At 35.9% G+C, this 16,954-nt stretch overlaps 1 protein-coding gene across 6 annotated transcripts in view; it reads right to left on the bottom strand.

Moving 5' to 3' along the window:
• LOC144967978 (suppressor of lurcher protein 1-like) overlaps positions 1–16,954 on the bottom strand; it is a 292,853-nt gene that overhangs the window by 141,651 nt on the left and 134,248 nt on the right. For all 6 annotated transcript variants that reach the window (XM_078905820.1, XM_078905814.1, XM_078905818.1 and 3 more), the window contains one exon: positions 657–697. In XM_078905820.1, coding sequence (XP_078761946.1) covers positions 657–658 — 2 coding nt within the window. In that variant the 5' untranslated portion in view covers positions 659–697. The remainder of the gene's footprint in view (positions 1–656; positions 698–16,954) is intronic.

The raw sequence follows: 16,954 nt of genomic DNA on the forward strand, positions 1-16,954 counted from the left end.
TTTCTAATTTTGCGGTCTTCATTGAATGGATATATATATATATATATATATATATATATATATATATATATATATATATATATATATATATATAATATACTATAGAAGAGAACCATAAACGACGAACGCTCAATTAAACAAATACTCAAAAATAATTGCCATATATATGCCATTTATTATTATTATTTGTTGATGGATAAATTTACAAATTTATTGATTTGATGGATAGATAGATGAATATATAAATAGATATAAAATTGAATAAATGGAAGGACCGGAAAAGATAAATATTTAGTATATGATTATATTATATCAGAGATAAATTCACAGAACAGACTAGATACGGGATGGCAGATAGACAGATGGAAAGAGGAATAGTTAGAAAGAATAAATAGAAATAAAATAGATACACATATAAATTTATGACAGAAAGAGAAAATATTGGCGACAGATTATATATTATATATATTATATATATATATATATATATATATATATATATATATATATATATATATATATATATAATCAGTCAAGTCAACCAGCTCAATACACAAACATGATCGAATACAAAAAATTAAACAAAGTATGGATTAAAACTATTGACAAAGCAGTGAAAAACAGCACCAGGGAGGTCGATAGATGAATCTACTTACATAGAAGATTGCCCTTGATTTCCCGATGACTGTTATTAATCCTGGAGGAAGGAAAAAATAATAGGAAAAGGTCAATAAAGGCATATATACTATCATGGCGGATGGTGATAAGTAGAAAAAAAAGAAGATTTGAAGAGACAAAACATGGTCTTTTTCATTGGAGGTGAATATATTTTTTGGACAGCGCAGTGTCACGAGAATATCATCATGGGGAGATAAATGGTGGTGAATATCTTTTTTTCTTTTTTTCTCTTTTCTTTGGAAGGCGATAAGATCCGGTGAAAATGAATTTGAACTTTCATATTATGGCATATTTCCAGGCATCGTCCCGGCATCGACCAGGCATGGTCCAGGCATCGACATGTTCAATATGCTTCAAAGTGCTAAATTTTTTGTCTCCAAAAATTGTATCCATTTTCATCATTTCCTACAGCAAGTGTTCATTCACACCTAAGTACCTGGGCCTATTGCTGTTGCTCAGCGGTACAGTCCTTGCTTGGTAACCCAAAAGGTACTGAGTTTCTGTTCTGTGTGGCCTTGAGCAAGTCACTTCGCCCTAGCTCAATTTGCGGCGCTGCACTGCGGCTGACGCATGGGTTATTCCAGTCTTCCCTTGGAATAGACCCTAGAACAAATTTCCCCTATGGGATGAATAACGGGATATTTTAGAGCAGGATAATATGTGCATGTGTCAAGGTTTTTTTTTTAAGTGTCAAGGTGCCTTTCCAAAAGACAAATACACATTTTTGCAATAATTGCCATTCATTTGGTTACGGACCACGGTTTGTTTTGAGGCGAAACACCGACTATTATAATATGAGTCACGCTCAGCTTACTGATACACAATATGGTAATATAAACCAAAACTTGTTACAAAAATGAACAGGTTATAATCAAAGCAAATTATTTTGGTGTTTTTTTTCTTCTAAAAGCAAATAGCCACCCGGAGAAGATTTTCTACAGTGGGAAAGATATCGCAATGTTTATTTTGTGAGGAACAAAAAAGAAGAAGAGCAAATGTATCGGTGACATGAAATAAACTCTCAAGAACTATGATATATATATATATATATATAATATATATATTATATATATATATATATATATATTTATATATATATATACTTTCAATCTGATCACATCGGATGGGTCACGTACTGCAGACTCCTATCCCCACCATGTATCCCCGCGGCGATTGGGAGGTTTTGTGAGGCTCACGGATAAAAAAACATGATAAGGGTAAGAGAGACAAAAAAAGATAATGGCTGCATCTCGGTGATTAGATGTGACGCTGAAAGGCTGGGATGAAATAATGGATAGGGGATGAGAAGGCTTTATACAGGTTTCACATGAGAGAGAGAGAGAGAGAGAGAGAGAGAGAGAGAGAGAGAGAGAGGGGGGGGGAGTGAGGAGAGAGAGAGAGGGGGGGGGGGGAGAGAGAAATGTAGAAAACATTGTGCATGCATTTTGAAGCTTTCTCTCTCAGACGCTTTTTAAGCCCTGAAGCCAATGATGTTAAGGTCATTGGCTTTCTGAGTGGAATGTCACAAAACTGTATTAAGATAAAGCCAGTGAAATAGGATCTTAATTTGATTAAAATATTTTATGCATTTTTTACAATTTGCATCATGTTGAATTAGCTTCATTTTTTTCCCTGCATACTGAGTGGAATGAATTTTTCATTTAATTCCTTTGAAGGGAGTTATTTAGATGTGTCTCTTAAATTTGTTGGGGTTTTTTTTCCATGCATCTCGCTCCTCTTAAAATGTTTGTCAATGTAGGTTGCTAAGTGTCCTTTTTCCCTCGTAACTCACTCAAAACCCCTCAATCCTTCCCCTTTCATTTGTATATGTGAAGGCCTCTCTCTCTCTCTCTCTCTCTCTCTCTCTCTCTCTCTCTCTCTCTCTCTCTCTCTCTCTCTCTCTCTCAATCTCTTAGCAATTACCCAAGGCCGCATTGCCGACGCCAAAACGATGTAGATCTATAGCTGCCATCAATGTACGTAGGATCACGTGACCCTAAAATAAGTCACGCTTGAAGGATATTTTCCAGGGCTTAAAATTATAATACTAATAAGTTTTGAAATAGTTATAAAAACCATGTAAACGGTGCTCGAGGGTAGATTTTGCACTGATGTAATTTTAGATTTTAGATTCTAGAATATTAATGTACGTTGACTGATGTTTTTGTAACGCAAACAGGCACGTGATGAGTTCCAAATTTTGATGTTAACACGTAATAGAAACGAACATCGATTTAAAGTAAGAGTGAGGGTAGTTGTGTTCGCGTTTGTCGATTATTGTGCATTCGATTATTCAGATTGGAGGGAGGCATTTCTTGTAGTAATTTGTAGGCTACAGATATTGGGGTTTCAAAGAGATTGAAGAGATTTCAGAACATCATCTTCTTGTGAAGCGAGTGTTCTACCAATTGAGCTATCGGGGGCTAGCAAATAAGTGCATGTCGCCCACAACCCAACTTTACTACGCGATATTGACACATTTCCACCTCTCCTTTTTATTTTATCGCACGGCTTCAAACTTCGTCTCCCTTTCATAAATCACATAAAATACCCCCAACAAAATCAATTTAATCTTATAATCTCTTTAAACGGTTCTAAAATTTCACTTGACTCACTTGAAAGGTAGACGTTAGACTAAAAAAATTGATCACGAAAGATACAAATTCTAAGTGTATTCATTTCGTCATTTTCAAGGGTAGTGTAATAAAGATAATGTGTTTTACGCGCGCGTGACCTAGATTTATCGAATTTTTAAAAAGCATTCATCTCAGCAGGAGATGTTAAAATGAAACTAAATAAGACTGAAGTAAAACATTTTGACGTTGATAAGTACTTGTGTGACTTCCACATTTCTCTGGTTTTCATATTTTAAACGTGATGGACGACTGTATATTAGGAAAACAAAAGTCTTTAGGTGCATTAAATCCATTAAGCCGTCAAAATAGCACACTGGTAACTTGAAATATGTAATAAATTTGCCGATCATTAGGCAAACCTTAGAGTTTGTGTTTTAATTTTCCAGAAGTAAAAAAAAAAAAAAAAAAAATTGGGTCAGACGAAATACATTTTGGAATCAAAGACATTTTTCATTTTGTTTTGTTATTTTCATCTTCTTTTTGTTTGTTATTTTTGTTTTAACATCAAATCTCGATCAAGTCCAATAATAACTTATCTCCTGAACAAGATGGAGAAGATTAGGCGAGAGCAAAATCTTGCCTGATGTGAGCAAGATCTAGAAACAAACAAAATACAAATTGAACAAAAATATTTTTAAAAGTAAGAAAACGACATATTTTTCACACATTTGAACAGTATTTAAAGTTCAGCGCCATGTAAAAATGATTATAATAATCCTCTTTCTAATCATTCAAATCAATTAAGGTAAACGTCAGATTCCTGGTTTCGTTGATATTTACGTAGGTTTGGTCGTAACAAATGTGTAGTGGCAAATAAGAGGCTTGTCAACCAGATGTGAAAATATTATATAACTTTGATATTCAATTCGATTTATCAGTAAATTTACAAAATAACAAAAAGTTATAAAATGAGTGTGAATATCGACATTCTATCATCATCAGAACAAACTGATAAACGAAAAAGATAATCCAAGCTGATAGACGAAGGAACATTTATTTTATTTAATACATTTCCATAAATATGTGTGAAGGTGTGTGCATGCCGTTTTACAAAGAGAGCCAAAGAGAGCGTATATATATATATATACGGGATAATTATGATTCGTTCGGTATAAATCAGTGCCGACGTTGAAGGGTTAATGGCTTCCACTTGAGTTTCTATCTCCTTGAACTATTATTGCCTATCGGAGCACCGGCGATAAACTCATCATCTCTTTTACTGGGTGTTTCCCAAACGCCGAGTAAAGTGCAGAGACAACTGGTATTTCCAATCCTTTATATTCACAGGATATACGATGATGATGCAGTACTTTTTTTTTCGGATATATTATAGTTTTAACGGTATCACCTGACGTGCAATGATAAATTGTGCATTGCTTTCTCAGCAGTGGGCAGCGTGGCTCAGTGCCACTTTGCTTCGTGCCCAAAAAGTACCGAGTACGATTGCCTGTCGCGCTATGTGGCCTTGAGAAAGTCACCTCGCCCTAGATCAGTTTGCGGCGCTGCACTGCGGCTGACACCTGGGTTATTCTGGTCTTCCCTTGGAATAGACCCTAAAGACAAATTCCCCCTATGGGATGAATAAAGGGAATTTTATTTTATTTATTCATTTATTTGGAAAGAGATGGCTGTGAGAGGGGGAGGTGGCGTGAAAAAAAGAGTGAAGAGAACGGGTCAATAACGGATATTAATAAAATAAAAATGTAGATCTAAGAGTTATTCTGACGTACTCTGATGCTGGCCAGAAAACTGGTGCGAAGTCCCAGATTTCAGATTTTGCTAAGATGAGGAACCTTTTATTCGATACTTAAAGGACATTATGTGACAAAAGTTTTACCGTTTGTGTATTTTTTTCTCTCCAGAGAACGCACTTGGAGCAACTGAAAAAGACATCGTGGCACAAGTCCGAAGTAGAGCTCAACAGGTCACTATTTCGGATAAGAATTAATCCAATTCTGTAGCGTTTTTTAAAAAAAATGTTAGCTTTTATATAGAGCAAAATCCATTAAACGTGTTAAAAGCGCTTTACAGAGGGTCCCTGGCCAACAGCAACACCAAACAAATAGAACAAGATATAAGGCCTGCAAGGCAGCAGTTTTTCCAACAGAGACAACGGTGTTAACGACGAGGCACTCTTTTTACACCTGAGTACGGTGAGATAATGTGAGGAAAGGGTCTTTTCCAAGGCCTCAACTATGCCCCGAGCGAGGCTCGAACCCATGACCTTCCGATCCGAAAGCGAGTGTCATACCACAAGACATTTCCGCACATTAGCGGACAGTATTAGCAGCTAGTGCGTGTGATTTTCAGGTCGGATTTTATTAGTCCAATAGGCTACTCACCACAAGATCTTACTATAGATAGAATGAAGTTGACGTCACTCTGGTCTTTGTTATTGTTTTTTGCCATCCACGTTTATGAGTGATACTCACTAAACGGTATTATCCAGCCTATAAAAGTTCATGGTTGCACATAGTTTTGTGTCTTGGTCCGTTATACTTCCGGATGGCAATGTTATGAACTTCTTAGCCAAATGCATATTATCTATAGACCACAGAATAGAGCCCCTCTTACTAATCGGTGCTTTAGACTGAGCTACCCGCATATCAATTCTGGATGGGGTTAAGACAAAACAGTCCAATCTATCCTGAAGTCAAAATTGGTTCATTTGAGTAAAGAGTAGGTCAAGTGCTCGGCCAATTAAAAAACTATCGGAGGGAAATGCCGGCAGGGGTGGAGCAGAGCGCTTTTGATAATAATAGGGGGAGGGGGGGGGGGGGAAGAGATCACTCAGGTCGTGGGTAGTAACGGAGCCATCGGTAACTTATAGATAGAAGAGTTCATGGTTACACAGAGTTTGTGTGTTGGTCCGTTATACTTCCGGATGGCAATGTTGTGAACTCCTTGGCCAAGCGCATTCTATCTATAGCCTGACACAAGAACCCACTAGGACTTATAGTTTAACATCATTTTTTAGGTTTTTCCACGGTCTATTGAGTTGTGGTTAGTAGAGCTAAAGGGAACAAGTGATCCCATTGGTTGAATTCTTGAATACAACTCACGAATTGTTTTCTTTTGTGGCCAAAGATTTGTCTTTTGACGTCATTTTTCGGTCACTGTCAGGCTATAAGTTTACGATGGCTACGCTAGAACCCACTAGTTTGACGTCATTTTTTTTAGGTTTTTGCACGTCTATTGAGTTGTCGTTGAAGGGAACACGTGATCCAATAGGATTCAGTAGTCTGATGTCACCCCGCCTGGCAACGGCGGCCATCTTGGTTCTAAACAAAGAAAATCATTACTTTTTATTCTTCATGCTGGCTAGAACTTTTCATTCCCTTTTCATATGCCTTGTGATCAGAACGTGTAAAAGTCAAAACATGACCAAATTTATGTGTTTTTTTTTTTTCCTCTGGAAACGCTTTTATGCTCGCCGGAGAAATATTTCATACGGGCATCCGCCATTGTTCCGATAGTTTAGAGCCAGTGTTACTAAGTTACCATGCGTCATTAGGAAGGAAGTGACGTTACGACTGTTGAAGACTATTAACTCACCAGTTGTTTTCTTTTGTGACCAAAATCTTGGCTTTTTTTTCGTCATTTGGGGGTTAGTATCAGGCCATGAGTTTACGAGGGCCACAGTAGGAATGGGTTAGTAGTAGTCAATGCCCTCTAGTTTGCTATGTTAGTAGTAAATCCACGCACCTGGCAGTATGAGCAAAAGACTTGAAAGAAATCCTGAGCGAGATCCGATAACAGCGAAGGGAGATAAGTCGGTTAAAATTAATTGTGTAAGGGGTCTCACCCGTGCAACCAATACAGGTAATCAACGCCAACTGCTGACAAATTAGTATTTCTACCAGGCTTGTCTGTTACGTTTTCGTCACATGTTAGAGGCTGATTGCCGATCAGTACAGGGTTTAAGTTCGTTCCTGAAGAATGATAACTAAGCTAGATATTATAATATTATAAGTATAATATCTCTGAGCGGCGCAATCCATTCACCCCGCGGGAGGTTCCAGGTGTGGGAGTTTTTTGCCAAGATGAATGTCATTTAACTCGATCGATATTTGAAGGACGACTTTTCTGGCCAAGTTGTGAAATACGTGTTTTCCAGCGTACGGCATTTAAGTGGTTAAATTATCTTTTTGAATGGTGATAATAGGACGATAATGGGACTTACGAAGGTTCAGAAGTAACCTCATCTCCTAAAGTAACATTGAACATAACAGCAATATAAAGGACATCGTAGAATCACCAGAAAAAATGGAAGTTTCAACACACTCAGGGTATTGTTCTATGAAGCAAGATTTGAGTCTTTGAATAAATGACAAAATTTGCAGTTATCTTTGAATGATGATAATGGGAGTTAACGGGTTTTGAGAGTCAACTAAAAAAACAGCAATGTAAAGCGGTTGCATTGAACATAATAAATACGGTGGTAATTGGATTCAATATTCTGATGTCACGTCGCCCAGCAACGGCGGCCATCATGGTTCTAAACAAAGAAAATCAGTACTTTTTATTCTTCATGCTGGCTAGAACTTTCATATGTCTTGTGATCAGAATGTGTAAAAGTCAAAACATGATCAGATTTATAATGTTTTTTTCCTCTGGATACGCTTTTATGCTCGTCGGAAAAATATTTCATAAGAGCGTCCGCCATTGTTCCGATAGTTTAGAGCCAGTTACTAAGTTACCATGCGTCATTACGAGGGAAGTGACGTTACGACTGTTGAAACGTATTCACAATAATAATGTACTCTTTCCCCCATTTTTTCTATGTGCGACTATGTGGTCTTGTGGCATGACACTTACTTTGGGATCGAAAGGTCCTGGGTTCGAGCGTCCCTCGGCGCATAGTTGAGTCCTTGGAAATGGTCATTACTCACATTATCTCATCGTACTCAGGTGTAAAATGAGTATCTGACCATTAACAGCGTTATTCTGTGGGAAAAAATGTAATATCGCCTAACATGCCTTACATGTTATGTGTTGCTGTTGGCCAGGGACCCCCTGTAAAGTGCTTTGAGCACATTTAGTGGACATTGCGCTATATAAAACTGATATGCTTATGTTTTTGTATGTATTGTAATATTATGGATTATATATCTTCATATTTCAAAAATTATACATTTGATTTAACAATAGTCATAGGTTTTGATAATCAATAAAATACACATGAATCGTGTTTTCCATCTGATGTTATATTCGATAACCACTGAGGGAGATCGACAGATATGTCCTGATTTCTATTGATATGTACAGTTGTATTACAACGATACGGTAATTGAGGCTAATCACACATAATTCAATTTTATAACTCTGTATCATACGGTTTTTGACAGATTTATATCCTCACGAGAAAGGCAGTTTTGTTTGTATGTGCGTGCGTGTGTGTGTGTGTGTGTGTGTGTGTGTGTGTGTGTGTGTGTGTGTTTTATAAATTTATTTTGTTTGCTTTTTAAAAAATTGTTTGGGGCTCTTGGGCTGTTTTGTTTTGGGTTTTGGGGTTTTTTTTTTTTTTTTTTTTGGGGGGGGGGGGGGGGGAGGGGGGGGAAGGGGGGGGGGGGTTAAAGTCCAATCCAGAGATAGAAAATAAGTTACTGGGTGTCCACAATGTAGTAGTACTTCACAATCTATTTTTTTTTAATTCATTTATGCTATAGATTGTGGCGATTTGGCTGAAATCTACTTTTCCTTTAACCTATTCATCCATCTAGTCTTCGGGCAACTGATACTGTCCGTTAAACCCTACCAAAAAAATAACGGGATTAACGCCGGTTTCACGGGCTTCAAGGCGCCTAAGGACTTACCTTTTTATCTTAAAGACAACTATGGTGTGACTCATTGCATGACTTATATGTTCAGAATTATTGAAAATGTCAACAATGAGCAGTGATATTAGCTTCGTATTCTACGGTTAGGATACTTTTAAATTTATTTATCGTAGTTAATCTTCCGCTTGTTTAGTTTTTTTTTTTTTTTGTATTGGCTGAAGAAATGTTTTGAGCTCGAAACGTTGGGTGATTTGGTATTTATATATAAAAAAAGGGCAGCGTGGCTCAGTGGTATGGTCTTTGCTTCCTACCCGAAAGGTACCGAGTTCGATCACCCACCTCTGAGGTGTGTGGCCTTGAGCAAGTCACCTCGCCCTAGCACACTTTGCGGCGCTGCTTTGCGGCGATGCTCTGCGGCTGACGCCTGGGTTATTCCAGTCTTCCCTTGGAATATACCCTAAAAACAAATTTCCCCTTGGGGATGAATAAAGGGAATTGTTTTGTTTTTTAAATTTTATTTTGTTCTTTTCATGATGCTGCTATACTCATTTTTGTCCATTACATGTTACAGTCCACAATTTCTAGCAGTGTAGTATCAGTTTAATCGTATACTCTGGCCATTTGAATGTGTAGGTTGCTTTCTGACTATCTACCTACATTTTGAAATTATCGTACCGTTTTACAAAAAAAAAATAGAGCTTTATATAGCGCAATATCCACTAAATGTGCTCAAAGCGCTTTACAAGAGTGTCACTGGTCAACAGCAAAATTTAACATGTAGGACAAGACATGACGCCTGTTCGGCGATATTACAATTTTTCGGACAAAGACAACGCTGTTAACGGCCAGGTACTCATTTTTACATCCTGAGTATGAGAGAATGTGAGTAAAGAGCCTTCTCCAAGGACTCAACTATGCGCCGAGCGACAGTCGAACCTGGACCTTCCGATCCGAAAGCGAGTGTCATACCACAAGACCACATAGCCGCACAAAAAACCAGCAATCAAACTAGATAGATCTATAATCCTGATTATGACTCAAAGTACGAGATAATTATCACAATTAAAACATTATATCGATTTGACTCATTGATTTACACACTGAGTTGCAAGGAGCTAAAATTGAATAACAGTCTTTAACCAGATAACTGCTGTACTATGAAGAAGAAAAAAAAACACGCATTCAAAAATTTGGCCAGAAAACTCATCATTCAAATATTAATCGATTTAAATGATCTTCATCTTGGCAAAAACTCTGAAACCTGTGACTAAGGAATACTTCGCGAAGTCCCAGGTTTGAGAGTTTTTACCAAGATGGGGGTCATTTAAATCGATCGATATTTGAAGGACGAGTTTTCTGGCCAAATTTTAAATTCAGAGTACAACAGTTATGTTAAACTGACGCGAAATGAAGACAATGAAAATCGTATCCAATGTATATTTATCTAAAATTATCTCCTTTTTACCCTAGATCTATAATATGTTTTATGGATCATGTAGAACTATTATCACAATAATTTGGGAGGAAATAAATAACACACAATCTCCCCCACACCCTCCCCCCTCTCCCCATCACCATCCCCACGGGCACCCAATCCCTCCCCCCCCCCCCCCCCTCCTCCGTCGCAACATCTCGAAGCATCTGGTTGTCACAGTAATTATAACAAGCCTTAATTTGATAATAATAACAACAGAATAAGAGAATAGCTCTCACGTTTTTCACAAAACTCATTCATTGCCAATCTATCTATTTGCCAAAGCATTTTAGTTCATTCTTGCAGGCCTTTTTTAAAATAATAATAATAGCAACAGAATAAGATAATAACTCTCACACTGTAAACAAAACTTATTCATTGCCAATCTATCTATATACCGAAGCATTTTAGTTCATTATTGCAGGCCTTTTTTAAAATAATAATAATAGCAACAGAATAAGAGAATAACTCTCACACTGTAAACAAAACTTATTCATTGCCAATCTATTTACCGAAGCATTTTAGTTCATTATTGCAGGCCTTTGTTGATAGTAATAGCAACAAAATAAGTGAATAACTCTCACATCATAAACAAAACCCATTTCGTTCCATCTATGTACTTGCCAGTGTATTTAATTCAGCTATTCTGCCGTACCACACAAAAACACATTAAAAAATTATTTTGGCGAGAAAACTCGTCCTTCAAATATCGATCGATTAATAAAATGACCATCCATGTAAATTTAATTGATCAAAATTTAAAGGACGAGTTTTCTCGCCAAAATATTCGGTTCCAAGTTTGAGAATCTTTGACAAGATGAGATGAGGGTCATTTTAATCTATAGATATTTAAAGTGCACGTTTTTTTGGCCAACAATTTTTATAATGTGTATTTTTTTTTCACAGAATACGGAATAAAGAAAATGTTGCTGCTTGAAGCTCGAAGGAAAAAATAACGATAAGTACTGAAATGTAAGCTTCAATTTAGTAAACGGAGACAGATAATGTGAACGTTTCGGGTTTCCCCTTTATCAACAAAACACGATGAATGAAACACTAAGGACGAATGAGAGATGTCATCGTGCTTTGTTGATAAACGGTGAAACCAGAAACGTCCACAGTATATGTCTTAATAAATTTATTAAATTGAAGCTTATATTTCAATACTTATCGTTATTTTGTTTTCTACAGTATCTACGATAGAATACACCATGTGGACGATGAGAATGTTGATAATTACCTCTGATGACACTGATGTATCTAAACTTATGCATACAAGGACGGCGGTGTTGAGATAATATAATAATAAGATTTTATAACCCTCCTGTTATTTCTTTTTTTTTTTTCTTCTTCTTTCTTTTGCTTTGTTTACTAGCATCGATCATTAACCTTAGATTTACGTATATATAAATGTGGAAAAATACGAATCATCAATAACAGCATTATCTTTTGGAATCCACCTTGTCATTAAATGATATTATATATATATTATATATATATATATATATATATATATATATATATATATATTATATATATATATATATATGTCGATGCAAAAATTCTCTGGTTATTTTTGTTAATGCTTTCTGGGGTAAGTGTTTGTTTTTGTGTGCGTGATTGTGTGTGTGTGTGTGTGTGTGTGTGTGTGTGTGTGTGTGGTGCGGGGGGTTGTTTACTTTGTTATGTGTTTTAAAAAGATTGCAATGCTCTTTTACATTATTTGTTTCTTTTTGTTTTTGCTGGTGTTGTTTTTTCCGAGTTTGTATTTCTTTCTCTTTTATTTATTATTATTTCAGACAAAAAGCAAATTGTTTTTACATCTATTTCTCGAAGTCCTTCATGTCACAAAATTGTAAAGTGAGCATTTTTAAGTATATACCAGTTTTCTTGATTCCATGGCTTACTGAATTTACATTTTGCCTATTTTGTTTAAATATGACAGCAGCTATTGTTTCTGTCGACGTGTACATATATATGCAGGTCTGATATCCGAACCCACTTATGGGCCTAGTTTAACATTGTTGTAATGGACAATATTTTGCGTCATTTTTTTTTAGATTGCCATAATAGCAATGAGCCCATAAGGATTTGGGTTATCAGAACTGCAAAAAAGTGCACGTCAGTTTCTGTGATTTCAATTGAAAGAATTGGAGACATATGAATGAAACAAGTTATTTTCAAATTGATGTGTTCATGGTAAGACTGGAAGATCAAGTTGTTTTGTTTTGTTTATTTTTTTCAATTTTTGTGGAAGGGATAGATAGATAGATAGATAGATAGATAGATAGATAGATAGATAGATAGATAGATAGATAGAGAACGGGAGGAGGAGGGAGTGGGTGAGTGTTCTGTAATGAAGAACAATGAAATAGTTGAATTACATAGCTTTTGCATGCGTCTTTTTTTTTTTTTTTGGTCCTATAAAATTATCATTTTAAAAATAATAACAACAAAAACTACAACAGCATCAGCTACAACAACAGCGACAAACAGTCTACAGCACCTGCATTCACAAGAACAACAGCAACAAATACTACAAAAGCAGTTGGTGCTGCAAAAAGAGCAACACCCGTATCTGATAGCTCAAAACAGACAACAGTCCAGCCCATCCGTTTGACGTTGGTTGCTGTGCCGAATGTCAGCAGCTGCTGGGATGCCGAAAGAACGCGTTTACAAGGATAAGTAAGTACATGAACAGAAACAATTTTCCATAAAACATGATCGTTCGTCTTGCAAGTGGCAGACAGGCCGAAAGATTGGGCTCCTGCTGCACCCAGAATTTTTTATACATATTATTTATGTGTGGTATTGGAGGCCCCTTCATCCATCAAGACGGTGAGATGGATGGGAAGTATGTGGAGGGATGACGAAGGATTAAGTTCATTCTGTTACTACTATTGAATTGCAGGAAAATAAATAAAATAAACAGTGAAGCGGTGCACTGTCACTGCCTAACTAGGAAAAGCACATAATATTAATCATTTTGGCAAGAAAACTCGTTTTTCAAATATCGATCAGTTAAAATGATCCACAATCTTGTGAAAAACTCAAAAAACCTAAGACATCAAAAACAGATGACCCTTATCTTGTGAAAATCTCTCAAACCTGGAACTTACAGTCCCAAGACTGTGAGTTTTTTTCATGACGAGGGTCAGTTTACTCGATCGATATTTGAACGACGGGTTTTCTGGCCAGAATAATAATATATGGTTGATTTTGCAAAGAGTACGGTACAAATTGTGACATGTGATATGGAATCCCATCACCCCCCCCACACACACACACACACACACACACACTCCCACACACACAGACATACACACACACAGTTATTTACTCGATGTGAATTTATGAGGTTCAAAATACGTTCTTTCAAAAATAAAGTGATGAATTGATATTCTCATACCATGTCGTGTGCGAAGATGATATATTTTTTAAATCTCGTAAACGAATCCACCAGAGTTCAAGAAAGATGTTGTGATTTTCTTGTTACACAGAAATTTGATATCGGCGCTATCTCTGACTTCTTGTCACAGCGCCTTAGGAGTCGAATCCATCGCATCGCTATGTTGCTCGGGCAACCAACCTCTATCATTCAATCTCCTGTCATTCGTGTAGGCTGGAAAATATAAATAATAATATTATTTTGTCTATTCTCTAACCGTACTCAGGTGTAAAATGAGTACCTGACCGTTACCAGCGTTGTCTCTGTCGGGGAAAAAATTGTAATATCGCCTAGCAGGCGTCATGTCTCGTTCTACATTTTACGTGTTGTTGCTAGTCAGGGACCCATTATAAAGCGTTTTGAGCACGTTTAATGGATATTGCGCTATATAAAAAGCTCTATTTTTTTTAAATTCTAAAACCATGATCACTGGATCTTCTGCGTGTTTTTATACGAAGTAGGTGGTAAGTGGGCGGTTGAACAGCATAATATTGTCATTCCTGAGAGTTGTTTTGAATTCTAAGTGGTGGGAGTGATTTCTTTTCTTTTTAAAAAAAGATGATTTGCTTAGTGTGAGTTAATACCAGCGCATTAACCATCTCCTTGCCAACTGTAGGAAAATAGTCAAAATTCATTTTGTTTGTTGTATCGGTATGACATTTCAGTAACAATCTTGAAAATGATCTTCAGTTAACTTATGAAGTGTAATATTATTATCTCCATGTCAAGGTAATATATTAAACATAACACCCTTAAAAGTCTGAGATCGTGTGAGGAAAACATAATACATTCACTTGATCTTTTATCAAAAATTTACTCTCGGGTAACATTAATCGAAAAGTCATGATTTGTGACGGGCATTGAACAGGGTTTTTAACTTATTGCCATTTCAGATGAATGATGGGCTTAAAAACTCTATATTACTCTTTGTCATTACTTAGTTACTGTCCATTAGTCTCATTAATACTATTAACATTGATAATCACTAATCCTAAGATACGGACGAAACAGATAATGGACAAAATGAAAGCAAAACAAGTAGCAACTATTTTTTTCAAAACTAAAGTACATTAAAAAAAAAAAAAGGTGTAGACTAGCTAAAGGATAATCTTTAATTAATATCGTAACCATCAAGTTAAACGAAAAAAAATCCATATCCATTCCAAATCCCATGTTGAGTGTTTTTGCCAAGATGAGGGTCATTCAAATCGATCGATATTTAAAAGACAAGTTTTCTGGCCAAATTTAAAATAAACGTGTTCTTTCGGAAATAGCATTATTGACGTTTTCTCTTTGTCAACAATTATTGTAATATGGCATAACACGTGAGGAAAAATTATCTTAATTAATACATCAAGTGTTTTGTATATATTTGAATGATAGAAAATAGACACAAAGTCAATAATCATTTACGAAAAAATGACAAACACGAGCTAACTCCGATTGAATCCTAACGAAAGAGTGAAAATGGAGAGTCATACAGCAACCACCATTGAGTACAGACGATACAAGTTATTTTTCATTATATTTTATTTGTTTTCCATGTTTATTTGTGTACTGTTGTGCTGACGAAGGGTTTGTACCCGAAACGTCCATTGTCTGTTTTGTTCCCATACGAAGCCTCTCCATTTTCACTCTTTCGTTAGTATTTTACGAACACCGGCATCAGGCAGCCCCTACCGTTTTCTACTTTGCCGATTGAATCGCAACGTTGATTAATTATCTGCCACCCACTTTCATTAATAACAATTCAAAAAGTAAGTATAATATAGACACATCTTTGCGTTGGACTTCAATGGATTCCATGCCTGATGCTCTTCACAGTGAGTGCTTCATCCATTCCCCGAACAAGCCATACTATTTCAATTATTACAATTCTATACAGTACAAATCGCCTTTCACGCGATCTTTTTGTACTGTTTCAATAACCATTTTCACACTTGCCAGGAGTCAATCGATTTAAAAAATCGAACAAAGAATATAAGAATATATGTGAAATAAAATAAAATATCGAAACAAGTACAAAACATTACATTATTTAATTATAATATTAAACATTAAGGGGCGGTTTGGGTCTAATTATTGGGAAAATCCTTCGAAAAATTGATTTTGAGATTTTGGTGGAAAATAATATTCTATTATCCTAGAAATAATATAAGTGAAGTTCAAATTCTTAAAGTAGACTATAAAGGCATGAAAAACACAGTCGAAAATGTACAGGTAGTAAGAAAAGTGAGAAAAACGGAAAGCTATTTTGCTATTTTCTCAACATGTATTTTTTCTAAGGGTATGGGATACTGTGTCAAACGTTTCTCAGAATCTATTCAATGAAATTGTCTGAAATTTTCCACATTTATCACAGAGATAATGTATTGTGTCACCATAGAGAGATTTTTTTGATAAGATATGTGAATTTTGAATTATAATCCTAATTCTGAATTTTTAACATCAATTTTGTCATAACATTTTGATTCTCAACTTTATAATGTTCTAATAAAAATTCCATAAGCTAAAGCCGTAAAATCTCTCTATGGTGACACACTATGGTTACAATGTTGACAAGAGGGAAGAATATGGAGGTCATTCCTTCATTAGTTTTTGTGGAACGTTTGCCACGAGATTGTTATATTTTTTGATGTCAGACCCCCAAATTAGGTCGCAAAATGGGAATCAACACAGATAATTAAAATTTTTTCACCATAAATGTTGTTTTTTAACCTATAATGACGATATTGAATGATTAAAACCGCTGAATATTGGTAATAAAAATTTTTTTAGAAAAGACCCAAACCGCCCCTTAAAAAAAAACATCAACTAAATGCCTCGTTGTCAGAAGGGAATCCTAGAAAATTAATGCTGAATAATTATCTAAAACAAGAGAGCCCCGCTAATTAGGGATATTTCCGGGTGGTTTTTTTTCTTCAGGTATTTTATCCCA

This window comes from Berghia stephanieae, chromosome 3, assembly GCF_034508935.2.
Source record: "Berghia stephanieae isolate SIO BIC M18660-M18661 chromosome 3, UCSD_Bste_1.3, whole genome shotgun sequence".
In the NCBI taxonomy this organism is placed as follows: domain Eukaryota; kingdom Metazoa; phylum Mollusca; class Gastropoda; order Nudibranchia; family Aeolidiidae; genus Berghia; species Berghia stephanieae.